This window comes from Manis pentadactyla, chromosome 1, assembly GCF_030020395.1.
Source record: "Manis pentadactyla isolate mManPen7 chromosome 1, mManPen7.hap1, whole genome shotgun sequence".
Classification (NCBI taxonomy): Eukaryota; Metazoa; Chordata; class Mammalia; order Pholidota; family Manidae; genus Manis; species Manis pentadactyla.
Genome location: NC_080019.1, coordinates 180,632,238 through 180,649,083, shown reverse-complemented (window position 1 = coordinate 180,649,083; position 16,846 = coordinate 180,632,238). Strand labels below are relative to the sequence as shown.

Genomic DNA, 16,846 nt, shown 5'->3' with positions numbered 1-16,846 from the left:
GATGATCATCTTCTGGCATGAGTCTTCCAGGGAGTGCTGATGTTGGAAGTTCTCTTTCATATCGTATCTTAGTTCATTTTCAGGGTAGCCCAATTAGGCTTTGATCCTCTGTATAAACACAAACAGACCCTTTGCCTACACTTTTATATGCCCTTTATACCCTTGTGTAGAACTCGTTGGAGGTTACCACACAGGAACTGCCCTTTTTTTTTTTTTTTTGCTTTGTTTTTGGTATCACTAATCTACACTTACATGATGAATATTATGTTTACTAGGCTCTCCCCTATACCAGGTCTCCCCTATAAACCCCTTTACAGTCACTGTCCATCAGCATAGCAAAATGTTGTAGAATCACTACTTGCCTTCTCTGTGTTGTACAGCCCTCCCTTTTCTCCTACCCCCCCATGCATGTTAATCTTAATACCCCCCTACTTCTCCCCACCCCTTATCCCTCCCTACCCACCCATCCTCCCCAGTCCCTTTCCCTTTGGTACCTGTTAGTCCATTCTTGAGTTCTGTGATTCTGCTGCTGTTTTGTTCCTTCAGTTTTTCCTTTGTTCTTATATTCCACAGATAAGTGAAATCATTTGGTATTTCTCTTTCTCCGCTTGGCTTGTTTCACTGAGCATAATACCCTCCAGCTCCATCCATGTTGCTGCAAATGATTGGATTTGCCCTTTTCTTATGGCTGAGTAGTATTCCATTGTGTATATGTACCACATCTTCTTTATCCATTCATCTATTGATGGACATTTAGGTTGCTTCCAATTCTTGGCTATTGTAAATAGTGCTGCAATAAACATAGGGGTGCATCTGTCTTTCTCAAACTTGATTGCTGCGTTCTTAGGGTAAATTCCTAGGAGTGGAATTCCTGGGTCAAATGGTAAGTCTGTTTTGAGCATTTTGATGTACCTCCATACTGCTTTCCACAATGGTTGAACTAACTTACATTCCCACCAGCAGTGTAGGAGGGTTCCCCTTTCTCCACAGCCTCGCCAACATTTGTTGTTGTTTGTCTTTTGGATGGCAGCCATCCTTACTGGTGTGAGGTGATACCTCATTGTAGTTTTAATTTGCATTTCTCTGATAATTAGCGATGTGGAGCATCTTTTCATGTGCCTGTTGGCCATCTGTATTTCTTTTTTGGAGAACTGTCTGTTCAGTTCCTCTGCCCATTTTTTTATTGGGTTATTTGTTTTTTGTTTGTTGAGGCGTGTGAGCTCCTTATATATTCTGGACGTCAAGCCTTTATCGGATGTGTCATTTTCAAATATATTCTCCCATACTGTAGGGATCCTTCTTGTTCTATTGATGGTGTCTTTTGCTGTACAGAAGCTTTTCAGCTTAATATAGTCCCACTTACTCATTTTTGCTGTTGTTTTCCTTGCCCGGGGAGATATGTTCAAGAAGAGGTCACTCATGTTTATGTCTAAGAGGTTTTTGCCTATGTTTTCTTCCAAGAGTTTAATGGTTTCATGGCTTACATTCAGGTCTTTGATCCATTTTGAGTTTACTTTTGTACATGGGGTTAGACAATGGTCCAGTTTCATTCTCCTACATGTAGCTGTCCAGTTACAATATTGTTTTAAGTCATATACTTAAAGAATCTGCACTGTGGGAGCCAGAGCCATAAATCCATCTCCTCCCATGTACATACCAGATCTACTCCTACACACACAGCAGTTCCTGCTGAGGAAGAACAGGCCTGAGTGAACACCTATACAACAAGGTATAGAAAGAGCACATAAAAAATGACAGGCAAGACAGAGACATGGTAGCAGCAGGAGCCCCACAACCAATGCGGACATTACTGCAGGACTGGAGTGCAGATTCACATGCCCTGGGGCACACACACACACACAAAATGTGGTTTAAAGGTCAACTACACTATAAGGGAAGGAAGCCAATTTCCATAACTAAAGCAGCTGCTAAGGAGCAGAGGAACTGCTAAACTTTCTTCAGGATCAGAGGTGCTGGCAAGCACAGTTTAAAATCCCCCTGCATGTTTATAGTGCAGATGGGACCAGGGTCTAGGTGGACACACCAGCTCCAGACATAACCAAGGCAGTTTCCCAGTTCCCATCTGCACCCTAATGTGCCTGATGGAGATCCTGCAGTCCCATTAAGGTGGTACTAGCATGGCGTCACACAGATTCACCCTGCCTGCCCCTTCTGACTCCAGCCACCACATCAGCACAGCCTCTGATGGTGCTCACCTAGATTCTCCCTGCCTGTAGCCCTTCTATCTCTGGCTATCCCATTATTGCACCCCTGACCAGTCTTCACCTGAGAGATCCCTGAACCATGCATTGCTGTTCCTGGCTGCTTAGCCAGTGGGCCACAGCAGGCACCCACCAAGAAGACCCCCAGATTGTGCCCTCTACCAGTTATAAAGATGCTCTCCAGACTTGAGAGAAGAATGGAGGAACTCAGGGAGAACTTCTTAAAGAGATAAAAAATATTAAAAGGAACCAATCAGAGAGGAAGAATACAATAAATGAAATGAAAAGTATGCTAGAGGGAATCAATAGCAGATTAGAGGATTCAGAAGAACAGATCAGTGATTTGGAAGACAGAGTAATGGCTCTCACTCAGGCTAAACAGAAGAAAGGAAAAAATAAAAAGAAATGTAGATAGATTAAGGGACTTCTAAAACAACATCAAATATCCTAACATTTGCATTGTAGGATCCCAGAAAGAGAAGAGGGAGAGTAAGGAGTGGAAAACTTACTTGAAGAAATAGCTGAAGACTTCCCTAACCTGGAGAAGGAAACAGACATCCAGGTCAAGTTAGCACAAAGAGCCCCAAACAAGATGAACCCAAGGAAGTACACAAGAAGGCACATAATAATTAAAATGTCAACATTTAAAGATAAAGAGAATCTTCAAAGCAGCAAGAAAAAAGCAACAAGTTACATACAAGGGAAACCCCATAGGTCATCAGCTGATTTTTTCAACAGAAACTTTACAGGCCAGAAGGGAGTGGCAGTGCTGAAATGAAAAAGCCTACAACCAAGAATACTCTACTGTTCAAGGTTATCATTTAGAATGAGATACAGAGCTTCTCAGACAAACATAAGTTAAAGGAGTTCACTACCACTAAACCAGCTTTACAAGAAATGTTGAAAGGACTTCTTTAAGAAGAAAAGAAAAGGCCTTAACTAGAAACAAGAAAATTATGAAAAGAAAAAACTTAACTGGTAAAAGCAAACAGCAAAGATAGTAGGTAAAGTACTTAAAAGCTAGTATAAAGGTTAAAAGACAAAAGAAATAAAATCAATTACTTCTTAAAATTAGTTCAGGGAATCACTAAGTAAAAGGGTGTAATAGAAGAAGATATATACATGAAGCATAGAGGAGGGGAAATAAAAAATGTAGTGCTATTAGAATGCATTCAAGCGTAAGTGACCATCAAAGCAGTCTATATACATAGAATGTCATATATGAACCCCATGGCAATCACAAACCCAAAACCTGTAATAGATACACAAAAAATAAAGAGAAAGGAATCCAAGCATAACAGTAAAGTCATCATGCACAATTAAAGAGAGCAAGAGAGGAGATCAGAGGAAAAAACAAAAATAGCCAGAATGCATTTAACAAAATAGCAGTAAGTATATACCTATCAAATTTTTAAATGCCCCAACCAAATGACATAGGGTAGATGAATGGATTAAAAAAAACAAGACCGTCTATATGCTGTTTACAAGAGACTCTCTTCAGACCTAGAGACACATACAGACTGAGTATGAAGGGATGGATAAAGATATTCCATGCAAATGGAAACAAACAAAAAAAGCTAGAGAAGCAATACTTAACATCAGACAAAATACAACTTCAAAAATTGGAAGCCTCCAAACTTACTCTATGAGGCCAGCATCACCCTGATACCAAAAGCAGACAAAGACACTGTAAAAAAATATCCCTGATGCACATAAATGGAAATATCCTGAACAAAATATTAGCAAACTGAATTCAAAAATATATTAAAAGGATCATTCACCATGATGAGGTGGGATTTATTCCAGGGATGCAAGGATGGTTCAATACCTGCAAATCCATCAACATAATATCCCACATTAACAAAAGGTGTGATAAAAACTATATCGTCATCTTAATAGATGCAGAAAAAGCATTTGACAAAATTCAACATCCATTCATGAAAGTGGGTATAGAGGGAACATACCTCAACATAATAAAGGCCCTATACAGTAAACCTACAGCTAACATTATACTAAATGTCAAAAAGCTGAAAGCTTTTCCTCTAAGATCAGGAACAAGATAAGGATGCCACTCTTATTCAACATAACATTAGAAGTGCTAGCCACAACAATCATATACGAAAAAGAACTAAAAGACATCTAAATTGGTAAGGGGAAAGTAAAATTGTCACTTTTTGCAGATGACATAGTACTATATATAAAAAATCCTAAAGGCTCCGCCAAAAAACTACTAGAACTGATAAATGGATTTAGTAATATCACAGGATACAAAACCAATATATAGAAATAGGTTGCACTTCTATACACAAATAATGAACTATTAGAATAAAGAGAAGTTAAGAAAACAATCCTGTTTACAATTGCATTAAAGAGAGTAAAATACCCAGGAATAAATCTAACCAAGGAGGTGAAAAACCTGTACTGTAAAACTATAAGACATTGATAAAAGAAATTGAAGATGACAAGATAAATGGAAAGCTATTCCATGCTTATGGATAGGAAGAATTACTATTGTTAAAATGTCCACAGTACCCAAACAATCTACAGATTCAATGCAATCCCTACCAAAATACCAATGGCATTTTTCACTAGTAGAGCAAATAGTCCTAAAATTTGTTTGGAACCACAGAAGACCTCAAAGCAGTCTTGAAAGAGAAGAACAAAGCTAAGGATATCATGATCCCTGATTTCAAACCATACTGCAAAGCTGTAATATTCAATGCAGTATGGTATGCACAAAAATAGACCCATACATCAATGGAATAGAATAGAGAGCTCAGAAATAAACCCATGCTTATATGGTCAATTAATATAATACAAAGGAGGCAAGAATATACAATGGGGAGAAGACAGTCTCTTCAACAAATGATGTTGACAAAACCAGATTACATACAAAAGAATGGAACTGGATCATCACTATTGTACACCATGCAACTAAAGTAAATTCAAAATGAATTAAAGACCTAAATATAGAACCTGAAACCATAAGGATCCTAAAAAAAAGCAGAGGCAGTAGACTCTTGAATGTCAAAATTTGTGATTTTTTTCTGGATATGTCTCTTGAAGCAATGTAAGCAAAAGCAAAAATAAACAAGTAGACTACATCAATTAAAAAGCTACTGCACAACAAAGGAGACCATCAACAAAATGGGAAGGCAACCTGCTGAATGAGAGAAGATAATTGCAAGTGAAATATCCAGTAAGGGGCTATATATAAAATATGTAAAAAACTTACACAACTCACATCAAAAAACTAATCTGATTAGAAAATAGTCAGATGACCTGAATAGACACTTTTCCAAAGAAGACATACAGATGGCCAACAGACATATGAAAAGGCTCAACATCACTAATCTCAGGGAAATGCAAATCAAAACCACAGTGAGATGTCACCTCATGCCAGTCAAAATGGCTAGTATCAAAAAATCAAGTAATAACAAGTGTTGGTGAAGATGCAGTGAAAAGTAAAACCTCATACATTGTTGGCGGGAATGTAAATTGGTGCAGCCACTATGGAAAGTGGTAGTGAGGTTTCTCAAAACAATAAAAATAGAAATACCATATGACCCAGTAATTGTACTTCCGGGAATTTACCGGAAGAAAACAGAATCACTAATTCAGAAATATAAATGCACTCCTGGCATTAATTACAATAGCCAAGATATGGAAGCAACTAAATGTCTATCAATAAATGAACAGATAAATAAGATTGGTATATATGTACAATGGATGTTACTCAGCCACAAAAAGAGAATGAGACTTTTCCATTTGCAACAACATGGAAGAACCTAGAGGGTATCATGCTAAGTGATGTGTTAGAGGAAGACAAATACCATATGATTTCTCTTACATGTGAAATCTAAAAAACAAAACAAATGAACAAACAAAACAGAAATACTCATAAAGACAGATTGGTGGTTGCCATGGGGAGGTATGGGTGAAATAGGTGAAGGAGATGAAGAGGTACAAAATTCCAATTATAAAATAAATTAGCCATGGGAATGAAAACAGCATAGAGTAAAGTCAATAATATTGTAGTATCTTTGATGACAGATGGTAACTACACTTACTGTGGTAAACATTTAGTAATGTATATAATAGTTGAATTACTATATCATACACTTGAAACCAATATAATACTGCATATCAACTATATCTCAATAAGAATTTTAAAAGAATAAAATCTCCATCTGCATGTGGCATCCCCATACCAATTAAATTGGAATGTCTGAAGTGGGAATTGATAATTTTTTTTAGAGATCCCCAGGTGATTTCAATGTGCAGCAAAGTTTGGGAACCAGTGTTCCAGTGTGTTAAAGGAAGTATATAACTAATGTTACAGCTGTAAAATTAGATGTTTTTTCTTTTAACAGCAATAATTCTGTTGCCCTTTAGGTCCCAATTATAGGATCACCTAAAACCCAAAACGGAAGGGTATTTCCTCTTCTCCATTCTTCAAAACTAAAACCATTGGTCCCCTGAATTCTCTCCTGTCCTTTCAACCATAAGCCAAAGGTTGGCACACTTTTTCTGTAGAGGGCCAGATAGTAAATTCAGGCTTTGAGGGTCATAGAGTCTCTGTTAAAATTAATAAACTCTGCTATTGTATATCAAGAGCAGCCATAGATAAAATGAGTGGGCATGACCATGTTCCAATAATACTTGATTTACAAAAACAGTTGTGGGAGAAACAGAGACACACACACAAAAAAGTTGTGAGTAGGATTTGACAAAAGTGAAGTTTGCTAATCCCTGTCGTAAGCATTCAAATGTCCCATGACCACCAGAAATATTTACGGGAAACCAACCTGCACCATACAACCAGTCTAGCTATATCCCTGAGTCATCTTAGAGATTCCATTGTGACCCTTGAGCAGAGGGGCTGGTGTGTAATAACTTGAGCTGTGATACCTCTCCACCATTAGTGGGTGACTGGTGTGAGAAGGGAGTGGTTGAGCCATATTCATTTGATGGGCAGAGCCATACTCATTTGAATCATTTAATTTATGCACTCACAAAGTAAGCTTTCTATGTTTTGAAACAACAAAAAATGATAAATTACCCAACTCCTCCGCCTATCTTACTTGATATTAATATCAGCTATAGCGCTATCTAGTGTGGTACCACTAGCCACATGTGGCTGTATAAATTTATACTTAAATTAATTAAAGTTAAATAAAATATAAATACAGTTTTTGTGTTGTACTAGTCACATTTCAAGTGCTTAATAGCCACTGTGATCAGTGGCTGCTATATTGGACAGTGCAGACGCACTGCAAGAAAGTTCTGTTGGCAATGCTGCTGTAGAATTTGTAAGCCGTGAATCTTGAACAACTCTAACTTTGGAGTTTAAATCAGTATTTTTTAGCCTCCTTGTTCCTCTTTATTCATTTAGCCAAAACTCACTTTTTAATTAATTTAAAGTAAATATGATATACTGTTTTATTTTAGAGAAAAGGAAATGTATTCCATGGTTTTGAGAAAATTACTTAGTAAGAACTATGGGTCATATTCATTGGATACTTTGTCATTGAAAGTTGTGAAATTGCCTTATGTAAAGTTTATATAAAAATGGTGTGAACAGTGAAATTACATTTATTGAGTAACTTGTATGTGCTAGGCACTGAGTGCCTTATATATAGTTGAAAATTAAGGGAATACCAAATAAGCTGGTATTTGAAACCAAGCCTATGTCAAGACTCCCAAGAATTTTGCTGTCTTAGTGCAGTGTGCTACTTCAGGTTTACCAAAGCCTAGGGTAGGTATTCTACACATTTTATCCCAAGCACCTGTAATTCCCTGGAGATGTTTTCTTGCTATACTATGTTAAATTAAATGAGGCAAGTATCAATCTTCCTGAAAGATTCTTAAAATAAGAAATCTAACCTAGGCTTTTTTCCCCTTAACAAGCAAGTGGGACAAGAGGAAAAATGCCAGTGATTCTATTGCAATTTGGCAGACCAGTCTTAATGGGATTTATATTATTTAGGATTACTGGAATTTCATTTATAATATTATTCCTATGACATTAATTTAATTTGTATTATAATTATCAATAAGATGACTGATGAGAATTATAGGTTTGTTTGAAGATTATTTTTACAGGACAGTGCAATAGAGTCTGATGTCTTTGATGAATTACAAGACCTCTTTTTCCAAATTATACTTCCAAGATTAGATTTAACAGAAAATAGAATAAGTTGTAACAATTAGAAATATTTACACAATCTTCATTTTGCACAGGAAAACAAGATTGTTTTGTGAATGTTTTCATCTTAACAAATTGTCAAACAGGATTCTTTGAATTTGATTAGGGCATAGAAAAATTTCACTCTGGGTAGCTGTAGGACAGAGGCAGCATCATCTCTTTCTGAGACTCCATTTGTTAATTATTGTTAAAGATTAATCTTTTTAGGCAGGATCTGGAATTTCATTATTTGTCATTAAAAATGTAAATCATGTCTTCAGAACACCATTTTACTGGCAAAAGTGGAGAAAGAGATAAATAGGATTTAATTTAATAACAGTAAAACAATGTTACAATACATCCAGAGTTAATCTTTCATATCTGTATGAAGCATTTCCTTTTACCCTTAAAAAATAAGTCTATGACCTGATTCAACAATTAGTTGTAAGCTATTAAAGCATATTGAAATGATAATGGGAAAGATAAGCTCCAGAATAGACTTTAGGCATTTGATACTGTGGTGTTTCTCTTTGTGTGCAGGAGACGGATGCTGAGCCCTTACTGTGACACTCTCAGAAGTAATCCATTGCAGTTAACTTGCAGACAGGACCAGAGAGCAGTTGCAGTGTGTAATTTGCAGAAGTTTCCAAAACCTTTACCTCAGGAGTACCAGGTAACACTTGTTTGGGGAACAGTTTCAGGAATTAGCTTTTTAAAAAGAAGTCTCCATTCAGAAGTCTGAAGTAGAAGAGTAAATTCTCTTAAGCTCTTCATTTATTTTCTGTAAGTTAGAAAAAACTGAAGAATCTATCATTTCTTTATAACCAATGTGCTAATCAATAGCAATTGATACCTAGCAATGCCTTGGAGTAATGGTAAGAGGCATTAATATTTATTTGATCTATTTTTAAACAGTTTATATTTTCTTTCTAATTGTTTCCAATATCGTTATCTTTATTGTCCTCTAATTTACACTGAAAACAACATTCTTTAAAGAAAATGACAGGTAATCTAATCCAATTGCTTAGAAGGCTTGGAAGTTCTGCTTTAGAAAAGGTTTGACTCATGGAATCTGAAAGGGGAGGGCAATGGTCCCACATGTTGATTCTGCATCTCTGATTTGACATTTAAGTATTTGCTGTAGTGACTATCTGTAAAAAGCCTCAGCTCTGCCTGCCATTTACAAAGGACCCTTTAGTCAGAAATAATGTCTCAGAAGCTAATTTTAAATGATTGCTGTTAAATTTTGAGCTTTCTTCATGTTTATGACCCTGCTGAGTGCTGTAGACCCCAGAAGATGGCAATGGTATTTCTAGGCATAGCAATATAATTCAATGAGTTGGTGTAAAATGTGAAATTTTACAAACTTATGTGGTACCTTGTTCCTTTGGTATTCAAAGTATTTAATATACATGATCTCATTCATTGTCTCACAGTTGTATTTCTTCAAATTTGTCAAAACTACATGTAAATTAAAATTTTAAGTCAAATTTTAGTCAAATTTGTCATCTAATAAAAAACTTAGACTAATTTACTTACGTTGCTTATTTCTAAAACTACAACAACCTCAAAGTACCCCTCAGGTAGTATATTACTATCTTTGTGCTGTGCTATATATGAAGAAAAGTACATTAATATCTTCTTTGTGTTACACAACATTGGAGGATTGCTGTACATTGTCTGTAGATTTGTTTTGATCTTACACAATATTTCTTACTCTCTTGTCTTCCTTTTTTTCTTGTAGTACTTTGATGTACTCAGTGGAATACCTGCAGAAGATTTGTCTTATTATGGTGGTTCAGTAGAAATTGCTGACTACTGCCCTTTCAGTCAGGAATTCAGTTGGCATTTAAGTGGTGAATATCAGCGCAGCTCAGATTGTAGAATATTGGAAAATCAACCAGGTTAGTAGTTTAGTGAAATAACAAGTTATTGAAGTGACATTAAATACTAAAATTACATGTCAACAATATAAAACAGTGGTTAAGGGCACAGACCCAGGAGCCAGACTGTCTTGGGATTATATTGTGGGTCCACTGCTATCCATCTGTTGTAAGTAACTTAACTTCTTTGTGCTTCAGTTTCCTCCTCTGTACAAAGTGAATAATAATACGTATCTCATAGAGCTGTGAAGATTAAATGAATTCATACAGTAAGTGCATTGAACTATCACACATACAAAGAACTGTTAGCTGTTAGATCCACTTGCATATGTGTGCACACACAAGTTTTTAGTAATACCTTAGATCTATGTGAGACTTCTCATTTGCAAAGCACCTTCATTTTTATTATTTGAATTTATTCTTCTGAAAACCTGATGAGAGACATAGAGAAGATATTACTGAATTTCACAGGTGAACAAAGAGGCACTAAATTATTATTTAATTAACTCCCCACAGTTAATTGGGGTCAGTGCAAGATCCTCCAATACAGAGCTTTTTTTATTAAATCATATTAGGTATCCTATTTTTGCTCTGTCCTGAGGAATGTGTATTTTATGTAATTTAGAAGTAACATGTCATTCTCCACATATCAGAATAATTTTGTCCCATGGCTAGAGATACATTATAATATCATTTATTCCCTTTTAATACATATAAATGAACAGCTCATCAAAGGAAAAAACAGTATGGCAGTTGGTATTCAGTGATTACTTACTGCTCATACTACTTTTGTAAACAGAATGTTCTCACATCTGATATGTTAATAAAGAGCATAAGTAGTTTTTCTCTCTGTGGTCATCAAAATCTTTAACCTGGTCCTTTTTTGTCCCCCTTATTCCATACTTTATTACTGACTAAGTCATTTAGATTTTAAATTTCCATAATGGTTTTTCCTTTTATTCTTCAGCCTAGTAGATTTAACTGGATTTGTTCAGTCATTTTTTTCCATCACTCACCTAACTTAATAAATATCTAAAAACTTGTAACTACTCAACAGTTCTGTGTTAAAGCAAAGAAATGCACAGATCTGTCAGTTATGGGTTTGCCAAAAATATAGTACCACAAATTTATTGTTTTAGAGCTGGAGTTCGTGAACATTTATTATAAAGAGCAAGATACTAATTGCCTTAGGCTTTGTAGCTCATGCAGTCTGTTGCAGCTATTCAACTCTGCTGTTAGAGTGTGAAAGGAGTTACAAACAACATGTAAATGAGTGAATGTGGCTGTGTTCCAATAAAACTTTTTATAAAAGCAGGTAGCCCTCAGGGTTTGGCCTGAGGGCTGTAGTTTGCTGTCCCCCCTTTGACACTGACCACTACGTTTTTCAAGGACTTTGAAATATTCATAAATAAAGGAAATACAGAGTTCTGTTTAATTATTTTACATTTTTTCTTAGCTTCTACAATTAAGATTTTTCAAAACTGACATAAAATACTTATCTTTATATTTCAAAGTGGACTAATTGAACATTCTGCTTTCAAAAGATAAAACAGTTATTGTTGGGGTTTAGTCTCATTCCTTTATCCATTAGCCATTTAGAGGTTATTTAATCCACCCCATACCTTAGCAGGTTAGTCCTTAGTCTGAGACTGGATCAGCATGTAATTTATGGACTTCCAGGAGATAGAATAAGGTGAAAATACTAGGAAGTTTTGCAAAAGTTGCAATACCCCCCAAAACCCTTCATTATGTAAGTCACTTGGCCTCATCCTATCATAGGTCACTGGGGTGGTCGCTCCTATTTAGGCCACCAGTGATGATTCATCATGCCATTTCCTCTATGTATCTAATTTAGATACTTTAAGCCCAGTTTTATCTCATTTCTGGTATAATAATTTTATCTCACTGATTATTTTATTGAGAAACCCAGTTTAAGTTTGGAGCCCTATTTCTCTTAATTTTTTTAATTGAAAATTTCCATTAATCATGTTTATTATTTTTAATTAAGGTATCATAGATATACAATCTTATGAAGGTTTCCCATAAACAACATTGTGGTTTCAACATTCAACCATATTATCATCAAGACCCCCCCACAACCCCATCGCAGTCACTATCAGTGTAGTAAGATGCTATAGACTCATAACTTGTTTTCTCTTTGCTATACTGCCTTCCCTGTGATCCCCCTAATTATGCATGCTAATCAGTATGCCCCTTAATCCCCTTCTCCCTCCCTCCCCACCCACTCTTCCTAATCCCTTCCCAATCCCTTCCCTTTGGTAACCGCTAGTCCCTTCTTGGAGTCTGTGAGTCTGATGTTGTTTTTTTCCTTCAATTTTGCTTTGTTGTTATACTCCACAAATGAGTGAAATCATTTGATACTTGTCTTTCTCTGCCTGGCTTATTTCACTAAGCATAACACCCTCTAGCTCCATCCATGTTGTTGCAAATGGTAGGACTTGTTTTCTTTTTATGGCTGAATAATATTCCATGGTGTATATGTTAATCATCTTCAATTTTTAAAGCAGCTTATAATCATAAGAATGGAATGCTTTCTTGTTCTTTGAGCCAAAAGTCAATTTTTAAGATAACTTCTCTGGTTTGCTTCAGACCTTTCTAAAAACTATGGTGCTGAAAAGTATGGACCTCATTCAGTTTGTCTAATTCAGAAGTCAGCATTTGTCATGGAAAAGTGTGAGAGGAAGCTGAGTTACCCAGACTGGGGGAGTGGGTGTTATCAGGTAAATGATATGATTTTTCATAATGATTATTATATTATTAAATATTATATAATTTTATCTCATATGGTTTTTATATTTTCAAATACATTTTGTATCTTTTAATATAATTAATTAATTTATTAATACTTTAATTTATTAATTTATGTAAATATTAGTTTGGACACTTGTGTTTTGTGAAACTATTGTCATTTCTTTGAGAGAAATTGCCTTTCTCCATTTTGTTTAAATATGTATATACACACACACACATAATGTCTATGTATCACCAAATTTTATAATAATTTTATGTCTGGGTATATATCCTAAGAAAATAAGGAAAATATGTAATTTTGTTCTTGAACAAATATTTCTTTGTAATGGGAAAATTTACAGTTTTGTTTCATAAAACCTGAAGAAACCATGGATTTAAGAATAAATCAATCAACTACTGATTAGTAATGAGTTTTTTCCTTTGAAATTAGAAATCCAAAAGGGACAAGCTATTATTTTCTTTTTTTTTAAGGTTTCATACTTAATTTAGTCATAAATCCGCAAATACATGAGTATTTTGTGCCTAGTGGCCTTCCTTATATTGTTTGAATTTCCAACAAACCCTTCAAAAGTGGGACCTTCCCCTGGAGAGGAGCATGAAAAGATTCCCAGCTGTGAAATGAACCTTAAAAAGTGTTATATGTGCCCTGGTTGTAAAGCAATCAAGAAGATAATTTCATGTTTCCCAAAGTACTGTTTTCTGAATTATTTTATTTGCACAGCCAATATTAAATGACTGTCACCATATTAAAAACTTGTTAAGATACAGCCATTCTATACTTAGGAGTATTCAGCTTAAAGAATATTCCATTTTACAGCATTTTACTATGCAGATGGACAGTGACTGTGGGGGGGTATGTCGGGGGGACTTGGTGAAGGGGGGAGCCTAGTAAACATAATGTTCTTCATGTAATTGTAGATTAATGATAGCAAAATAAAAAATAAAAAAATAAAGAAATATTCCTTGCCCTACTAATGTATGTCAGGAAGGAGAGTATGATCCTGAGAACTGAAAAATAAGAATTCCTTATGTCATTTCCACTGCAAGAGTTAAATGGAGTTCTGTAGCTGGGAATTTAAGTTACTTTAAAATTACTTATCAAATTAACTTTTTGGGTAATGCTTTATTTAGATACAATTCATACACCATATAATGCATATAAAATTATCTTTTGAAACCTTATAAAAGACAATTTTAAAAAGTACTTTCCAGCTATAATCTGACAACTGTAACTCAACAACCATTTTCTGATAAAGTTCATTAAAGATTTATGTATTGATTAAACACATAACTTTGATCTAGTTTTAATCATAATACATGATTTTGTTTTACTGCCTTCACTTAGTACTTTTTATGTAGAGCAAAATGCTTTTATCCAAGTTTATCATAATTAGGGAAGTTATTTCCTTGTTATATATTGAGTTAATTTTCACTTTTTGCAGTATAAAAAGGCTTTTATAAGAGTATTTACAAATTTTACCTTTTTAAAATTTGTTTTTTAAAATAAATTTCCATAAGTGAGACTATTAGGTTAAAAGGGATAAAGCTAGGACAGTAACAACTGTAATAGGGAAATGACCCTTTCAGGCTGTTTTAATGTTGTATCAACACCACCACCAGCACAAAGGGATTATGCAGATTTGTAATACTTGTGGTTTCCCTGTACCTAGTATTATCATCTAATTTTGCTAATTTAATACTAACCACCATTTATGTGGGGAAATGTGTATGATTTTCAAACAACATATGGATTAGCTATTTTGTTTTTTGTTTAATTTATTTTGACAGAAAGTTGTACAAATGGTACCATTTTTTTGTCATTTAAATGCAAATTTCCAACATGCTGCTGCCCCTTTACCCCCAAACACTTTCTATGTTTCTTATAAACAAGCACATCCTCCTACATAACCAAAAAAGTACCAAAAAATCAGGAAATTAACAATGATACATCTAATTCTCAGACCCCATTCGAGTTTTGCCAATTGTCCCAATGACACCCTTTTAATGGTAGGATCTGGACTAATATGACATGTTGTGTAGTTGTCACGTCCTTGGTTTCCTTCAGTCTGGAACAGTTCTCAGTCTTTTATTGACTTTCATAATCTTGACACTTTAAAAAATATATAAGCTAGTTCTTTTCTAGAATGTGTCTCAGTTTCGGTTTGTGTGATGTTTCCTCATGATTAAATTCAGGTAATATATTTGGGGCAGTAATATCACAGAAATGATGCTTATGTTCTTCTGATGATACACTCTTAATTTGTCCCTTTCCTGGTGATGCTAACTTATTCATATCTACCAACCTTCACCACTGTCAAGTTACTACTTTCTCTTAATTAATTCCCTTTGCAATGAATATGTGTTTGGGAGAGGGTACAATTCAATAACCAAATTTTTAATCATACTTTAATTGTATTGATTTAGGTATATATATGTATATTTATGTATGATAAAATATGGGAAAATGTGTATGATTATATATACTGATATATATATATTAGTATTGACTTGTGGATTCCACTTTATTCAGTGAGTATTACCATTACTATCATTATTTATTTTGATACTCAAGTTGCTCCAAGTTTAACCAGAGGGAGTCCCTTCAGGCTGGTTCCTTTGTCCTTTTTAGCCTGTCCCTATCTTTCTTTGAATATTTCCCTATTTTCTGGCACAAGATACTCTAGGCTTATCTTTACTTTCTTTGCTCCAGTCCTGGAATCAGCAATTTCTCCAAGGAACTCTAGTTTCTTTTAGTGGAGTATGGTACTTGGAGACTAAGATCTGGGTGCTGGATGTACTGTTTATTTCTATTGGAATATAGCTGCTTCTCAAGGCCTCTTGGTGAACAGAGCTAGGAAATATATGTACGTATGCAATTTATACATACGCTCATACATGTGTTTGCACCAATATCTTTGATCCCAGTCCAGCACCAGAGCATTTATTTTATTTTTCTCTCTTTCCATATTTGTAACTCCTTTCTCTGACAGAGAAGTCTGGCTCTCATTGTCCTTAATATGCTTACATATTTGATCTGTTCCCATTCCTTCCATCTTTTCTCACTCCTGCATGATTTACCCTCCTTACTCACTTGGACTCTGATACAACCTACCAAATCCCATCTCTTGATCCAAATTCTGTACACATCTTTATGATATAGTGCTTTTCTTCCATGAAACTTTCTAATCTTCATTGTTCTGTTTTTTTATCATTTATTGACTCTTACTCATGAAACTGTATGACACTGTTAATTTGGGGGAAAAAAATTGTATCTCACCATCCTCTCCTCAGTTAAAGCTGCTAGAGGGCAGGCACTGTGGCATGGACTTGCATATTCATGTCAACATCAACCATGATACTCAGTTAATTCTCACTTAAAAGAATGATTACCTTGTACAGTAGCTCTGCTTGTGGTTACTGGATGTGTGGGTCATTGAATGCCACTTATGGAAGAGGTTACACTTTGTTCTCTTGAGCTTATTGTAACTGAGATTTCTAAATGAGTATTATATTTAAACTTAATTCAAAAGTGACTCCATTGTTGAATTATATTTTTGAAACTCTTCTTTCAAAATTAATTGCCTTTAGAAATATTTTAATAGCCATCTAAGAAAATCAGTTTTAGTATTTTTCATCACAACTGTGTTAACCTAGTGTTAACCAGTTTAGTCAACTTCTTTCACCATATTTGGTTCTGGGCAGCTTTTGGTTATTTCCAAAAATTACATCTACTTGCAAAGTGAAAATTTGCTACCATCAAATATATTCAGTGCATGTGCTTG

The 16,846-nt window shown here is 34.9% G+C and overlaps 1 protein-coding gene across 5 annotated transcripts in view; it reads left to right on the top strand.

Moving 5' to 3' along the window:
- Positions 1-16,846, top strand: part of LMLN (leishmanolysin like peptidase) — a 121,839-nt gene that overhangs the window by 72,888 nt on the left and 32,105 nt on the right. For all 5 annotated transcript variants that reach the window (XR_005028718.2, XM_057503598.1, XM_057503614.1 and 2 more), the window contains 3 exons: positions 8,950-9,082; positions 10,154-10,313; positions 12,903-13,033. Coding sequence is in view for 4 of the 5 variants with exons in the window: in XM_057503598.1 (XP_057359581.1) it covers positions 8,950-9,082; positions 10,154-10,313; positions 12,903-13,033 (424 nt within the window). In the remaining variant the exon portion in view is untranslated. The remainder of the gene's footprint in view (positions 1-8,949; positions 9,083-10,153; positions 10,314-12,902; positions 13,034-16,846) is intronic.